Source organism: Schistosoma mansoni, chromosome 1 (assembly GCF_000237925.1).
Source record: "Schistosoma mansoni strain Puerto Rico chromosome 1, complete genome".
In the NCBI taxonomy this organism is placed as follows: Eukaryota; Metazoa; Platyhelminthes; class Trematoda; order Strigeidida; family Schistosomatidae; genus Schistosoma; species Schistosoma mansoni.
In genome coordinates this window covers 8,706,921-8,714,225 of record NC_031495.1, presented here as the reverse complement: position 1 = coordinate 8,714,225, position 7,305 = coordinate 8,706,921, and the positions used below count along the sequence as shown (strand labels likewise).

General features: G+C 33.1%; 1 protein-coding gene across 1 annotated transcript in view; it reads left to right on the top strand.

Moving 5' to 3' along the window:
* Positions 1-267: 267 nt before the first annotated feature.
* Smp_123860 (putative neurexin) overlaps positions 268-7,305 on the top strand; it is a gene marked incomplete at both ends in the record, with an annotated part of 27,906 nt that continues 20,868 nt past the window's right edge. The window contains 3 exons of the mRNA XM_018793160.1: positions 268-285; positions 2,854-2,953; positions 5,855-6,269. Of these exons, the coding sequence (XP_018647700.1) occupies positions 268-285; positions 2,854-2,953; positions 5,855-6,269 (533 nt within the window). The remainder of the gene's footprint in view (positions 286-2,853; positions 2,954-5,854; positions 6,270-7,305) is intronic.

Sequence of the window (7,305 nt, the reverse complement as noted above, 5' to 3'; positions counted from 1 at the left end):
TAACACAGTAATGGGATATTAATTTCAGTTTGTCTATTGTTTCTTTTCTCATCATAGATAAATTTTAAAAAAAGAGACATTGTCTCAGTTAATGCTTCGTTTCATCAGCAATTTTTCCACATCAAGATGATTCAATTCCATTTCAACAATAGAATATACTGTCAATTGTAATGCTACAATGATATTGTTTATATTTGTATTATTGATGACATGATAATTATTGTCTTTATTAGTCAATATTTACTGTGTATAGAGACAAGTGAAAATATGTTTCAATCTTTTAAGGTAAGTCACTCATTATTGATTGTATACTCTGATATATATAATAACAATAATAATGTGATAAATGAATGAATGAATTATTCATGTAGCAAATATATTTGAATATGTATCTTGATCACAAGTAATATTTGGTTTTCATTCATCTGAAGTGAAGTTCACACTGAATTATTGATACAATTGTAAGAGTCAATTAAAGCTAGATCACCAAGGAAAACCTGAAAGCACTGGACGGCTATTTCGTCCTATTCTGGGACTCTTCAACAGTGCGCAGCCACGATCCTACCTAGAGAGATTCGAACCCACAATTGGACGAAACGGACGTACAGTGCTTCCATGTTTTCCATTGTAGTTTAGCTTCAATTGACTCATGATTTTAATTACATAAAATTACTAAAATCTCCACAAAATCCCCTTCTAATATACGATATATATATGTATATGAAAGTGTTCTGAGTAAAAATAAAATTGATTATTGTCATAGAAACTAAATGCTCCAACACTAATCATAAGAGTTTTGTTATTTCATAAAACATAACAAAACATTCTAATTAATCGAATTTGTTACTATTATTGATTTAATTTATCATTGTATTATGTTTCCATTAAAGCTGTCATTTGATATGATATTAACAAATGTTTTTGTTTTCTTATCAAATATATATTACTGAAGAAGTTTCTATACTAAAGAAAAGGTTTAACAATGACTGATTACTGTTATTTTAAGGAATATAAGATAATTAAAATAAACAAATTGAATATTTACTATTAGTGAAGTCTTAAATTGAAAACAAGGTTGATTCATGAGTTTATCAAAATGAAACATTTAAATAAGAATGTGAATGATTTTGAGTTTTGATTAAACAAAGCTCAAACTATAAATAGGGGGTAGTCTAACATGAAAAATCTACCGCTCAAGTTGATGAATAATAGAGCTAATACTTTGAGTACTCCATGCTGATTAGAAGTAACAGAAACTTTGAATTCAAGTAGTCTGTTGATGGTGAGGTTCTGTAGGAGCGTTTACCATTGATGGGAGTATCAATAAAGTGCTCTAGTCTTCTACAAGATCTCTACTCGAACACTACTGGACACGTTAGAGCTTATGAAGAAGTGTCAACGGAATTGTTTACTTCATGTAGTGTTCATTAGAGTTTTCTGCCGTATGCATTTTTATTTAACTTCGTCATAGATATATAAGCAGAAATAACACTTTCATCATCTGACGTTTTAGGAGGTTGATCTTCTGTTAGGACGTTCATTTGTTGAATTAGAAAATACAGATAATATAGTTCTGCTTGATGAAGATGCTGACAATATGTGAAGTCTTCTAACTACCTTAAGCAACGATACAAGCATGTTCGGGATTAGGTTTTCTCCCGCCAAATGTGAAATGTTGCTTAAGAATTGACTTACGTTGGAGTCTGAAATTAATGATAAGGTATCAAGAAGTCGTACGTATTGAAGGCTTTGTTTATCTTTGGAGTTTTGTCAGTCCTGATGGTATATTGTTTGACCGAATCTCGGCATAGATTCAAACAGCTCGATTGACTTCTACCAATTTGCGTCATTTGTGCCGTAGGTAAGATATCCTTCAATGATGCAGGTACATCGATCCTCTGTCTTCGCCAAAATCCTGAGCTTCTGAATTCTTCACAATACTTTTGTTTTAATTTCACCAATTTATATTTCCTGGGATCGTATTCTGGATGACTAAACTTATCTATTACTACTAATACTGTTACCGTCTATACTATTCTGGGAATTGGCCTAACAGTTTCATCTGTTTTTGCTTATTGGGTATCGCAACTCAAACTGATTTATGTGCATACCAGGTTCTACGTTGTGATTGGCTGTTAAGTATTATGATATTCCGTATAGCAATATGTATGGCACACTATAAATACCATAAAAATCACTCTTTGGACTAATAAATAATTTTCAGAATGAAGGTTTGATAAGATTGTAGCAATGGTAACAGTTGAATTCTTGAGTCTATCTAAACTACACCACCATTGAAAACGTGGAAGCAATACTTTAGATTGACTAATGAATTCAACTGTTAAAATTACTACGATCATCACGAACCCCGATTCTAATAATATTCATAATATGCTCATTAGTGACTGGCTTCAAGATAATTTCCTGGAGTTCTAGTGAGAAGCTGTAATCAGTAGAGTTTATTATGTTTCCCGTAGATACATGTATCTACCCCATACCATGGATGAATGGTTGCGCCAGACCATGGATCGATTACAGTTAGACATTAACACCTTTGTATGCCTGTTCAATGGTCCAGTGGTTGAGCATTCGCACATGAGACCGAATGTTGTGAGTTTAAGTCTCGAATGCGGGATCGTGGGGTGTGCACTGTTGTGGAGTCCCATACTTGAACGAAATGGCCGTCCATTGCTTCCAGGTTTTCAATGGTGGTCTAGCTTGAATCAACTCATGAAGTCAACTATTAAAATTATAATAAATAATTACCAATAATTTATGATAACATTTGCTTTCTATATATGTTCACTTTGTATTTTCTTTTCTTTTCATTTCATCGTCTGATCAACTATGTAGGTCGATTTACCAAATTATAAAACACAAATCAATTCTCACGACGATATGAATCAATCAAATGAATCACAATTGAATTTCAAGCGGATACACATGATATCTTGTATGTAATTTTCATTTTATAATTCCTTATTTTGTTTTACTCCAATAATCAGGAGAGGATATTTTTATTTTGTTCTATGTGAGCTACTTAAGAAATAGTCTAACACAATATTAGGTAAACACCAAACATCAGACTTTTTATCATTGTAATTACAGACTGTACATATATGTAGGAAAAACCAATTATTATGTTCTTTTATATAGTTGAGATCATGGGTCAAGTTAGACCACCATGGAAAGCCTGGAAGCACTGGACGGCCGTTTTGCCCTATTGTGGGACTCTTCAGCAGTGTGCATCCATGACCTAGCCACGACCTACCAGTCCCGCGCCAGAGCACTTAACTGATAGACCATTGAGCCGACCGGCATCCAACGGTGTTATTGTCTAACTTATTGAATTGCGTTTTTATCACAAAGTGCTCTCCGGCAACCGGTGGCCATAATTTATAGAGTTGATGTGCAGACTATACCCAAGTTATGTATAACGTTTCAGAAAGTAAACTATTAGCCTTCAAGCATACGATCTTTGATGAATTTTCGTTCAACAATCTACAATAGATCACGTTTCCATAATTAATAACAAAGACTAATATGCTCAAATCTTCCTAATAGATAATAGACTTAGTATTTTACGAAATTCACTATCAAATATTAACTTAATGCGGATAAATGTGCGAAATAGTAAATCATCTACATTCTGAATAATTTCTGAGGTTTGAGTTTATTTTTGTTGTGTCTCGTGGAGAATTATGAATGGTAACTTTGAGAACATTTTATGGACCAATATGATAGGTATATTTCCTATTGTATAATTGTTAAGTAACTAAACTATTCATATTCGTGTCCCTATTATTATAAGCTTTATTTTGACTTATTGACTATTATTATACGATTTACCATTCCTGAGTTATACCCAGTCTATTAATTACTGTTCCCCCTATTCACAGTCACATTTGGCCAAATCTTGTACAAATGTTATTTCTTATTTTATGGTACGATGTGGTTAGTTTTTTTGGTATATAAACCCAGTATGTTTGAGAATAATGATTCATATTGCAGAGGCTGTTATTGGTGTTCTGGACGTAGCTGGTTGGGCTAGGCAGAAAGCAGGACTGATAAGTACTCAAGACTGCTCATACGGCTTTGCGTATCACTGGACGATCAATAAATTCTCCTCTCTCTAGTTGATGGGAATCAGCACGTTCATATACTAATAGGGCACTCAGGCAATCGTTATAAACATATTTCACCACAGTTTTAAATATTATTCTTACTCAAGTACAATTACGTACGTATGTTGTTAGTGATAAAATGACCCAGAATATTAATAAATAACTAATCAATGCTTTATGATCTATGAGTGTTCTGAAATAGTTCACAGTTAGTGATGAAAGTTATCTTAGTCTAGATTTTTTTAATGTTGTAAGACTGTGGATATTATATAAGAGAGTTGAAGCGAATTCAAGACAAAACTTATAGAAGTTCAACACGAGTCAACACTATCTTAACCGTTTAAAAGTAATGAACTATTCAATAATAATTATGTTCCAAATGGACGTTCATTTTATGCATTTATTTTAATTTACTACAATGTTGGAAATTTACATTGTACAAGATAGAGTAAACCACAAAAAACATTAATACTTCATCTTGCATTGGTTATTTGAATATTTTCATTGACGTTTAGGACTACATACACATCCAGTTGACGAGTCCCAAATGGGAACGAACTCTCGTCCAGGGTTCCATTGCTAGCCGTCATCCATCTCTGCTTAAAACTATTGTCGCTGAGTTTAATTAGATTTCCATAATATCCCTCTTTAGAACACTATTTTATTTGCATGCATGTAAGAAAAAATAGTAAGGCAATCACACTGTGTCAGTAGTGACTATCATAAATAAAACTAATATTTAGAGACACTCAATATATTCTTTCTCATTTTCACTCGACTAAATTCCAGACATGCCTCCTACATACTGAGGAACTTATAGCGATCACGAAAAAACAACTCTAGTCTTTCTACACATTAACCATTAGTTATATTCCTATCTATTCTTTCTTAACCAGAGAAGATATAATGAATGCATTGTCTCATTCTTTCAATCTCTATTTATTTGTTTGTTTCTTTAATCAGCTTTTCGTGTTCATTCGTTGCTATTTATATACATTTTCTTCTTTCGTAGTATACAAACGATTTGGGCTTAAGCTCTAACTAACTTCCGACTTTCAAATGCCTGTTTATATCACTGATATTTTACTACTACTAGAATAATAATACTATTGATAGAGCACTTATCATCCTAATCCATATCACCCTTTTCTATTGACTATGGTTAGTAGTGTAATCTGTATCACTATTCTAACTCTCTCACATTATGTTTTCATTATTTTATTTACGTTGACAGGGATGATTGACAGGTAACCCTGAATCTAGGTTTCATGTTACTTGATACTAGTTCTCAAGACACATCTACAATCTTGAACAAATTGTAACTAATTTAACCTAATGTCATAAATGCATGATCATTGAATGATCTGTTTGTAATGATTTATATTGTATATATGTTCAGGTAAAGTGAATTAAAGCATGATAATGAATATAGAAACGATCTTCTTTGGTGGTCCAGACATTCTTTCACGTTATTGTTTTGAATTTATCTTTTTATCAATGGATCTAGGTGGATATCCACTATTGATAAGTGTCTGCTGTGTTTCACCAAGTTCTGGAATTGATATTGTGATTCTATACATAAGTAATTGTCTTTCCTGTATATATCAAACATTTTTGAATTGTAGGTACATGAGTATCATATATTAAGTTTTATATTTATTTCAGACTATAAGTAACTGATATTTATTTACCCTTTTTTTATTCATATCTGAATTGTTGATGTAATAAAGCAAACACTACAGATCAATATCATCCTAGAGAAGGACACAAATTACATAATAATAAATCCGTAGAAAGTCATGGCGACTACTATCATTCATCATTATCATCAACATCAATAACAACACCATTGAACAAAGTGATAAAAACAATCAATTTTATAACATTTAAAATATCCGATTGTTACCTACATAATCCATCTATGCATTTGTACGAGCGATTCCGTCTAAAGTTTACATTTCGTACATCTCAAGAACATGGTTTAATATTATTCAATTCAGATAAATATGGTGTTGATTTTTTAGCATTTGAATTAATCAAAGGTTATTTACATTTTGTCTTCGACATGGGAAGTGGATCTCAACGGTTTGCATTGACTACACATAGTGTTACTGATTCCAACTGGCATAATGTGGAATTGTTTAGGTAAGTGGTAAAAATTCCCGTATAGTAAATTAAAACAACACATGACGTATGATAGAGAAAGTAAGATGTGATTGAGTGTTGATAGTGGACTGATAGACACTAACTGTTTTGTGTGAGACTTGCATGTTATTATTGACTCCTATACTGGACTCAGAGTGTAGACTGCTTTAAAATTGTGTTGAATAAATTGTTGTCTAGTATGGACTTCGGTTAGCCATATTTTGTCGCGAATCATGTTTTAGTTATGAATTAATCCAGTCTACGTTTATCACATCGATCAATTATCTAGTCTAGAGGAAATATAATTTTGGTCAGTAGTCCTATTATTTATCACATTAATACAGTATACTTCAGGAACAAAAACAATTAACTTTTACTTTACATCAAGGAACAACATAACTTTCAAACAGATTTTCATTAGGTTTGGTGCTGAATCAAAACAGAATGCAGCTTCGTTCTAGCACATTCGATCTTTAGCAGTCATGAGGTAGACGGAACCAAACAATTCACAGTAATTTACAACAAACTATTTTTTAGGTCTCGATCTCGTTGCTTGAAGTTGTAGAGATTCGAACTAATAACCAGTCACCGTATTCACAAGAAATTTGCAACACCTTTATTCCTTCTTTGGTAGAATTAGATTTAACAAACAACTCTATATATTAAGCAAAATGGATAGTAGCTAGCAGTGAAATCCAGTTTGACGCGCGTTTCGTCCTATTTGGGACTCGTCAGCTGGATGTACCTGCATCTCAGAGTTGATGTTCACTCTGGGGCTCGAACCCAGCACCCTCGCTTCAAACGCCATCGCGTTATCCACTCGGCCACTGAGTCCTGATGGCCACTTGCTTGTGCGATGGGGTGAAGTTTAAATTCACTTAGTATTGTTTGTTTGAATCTTCCCATCGATGTGTTAGGACTGCAACTGGTCAGTCTCTAATTGGCATATGTGCATACTGTGCGTATTGCCTCGATATAGCCTTGATTCACAAGCATGGGCTCGAGTCCCAGAGTGAACATCAACTCTGAGATGCAG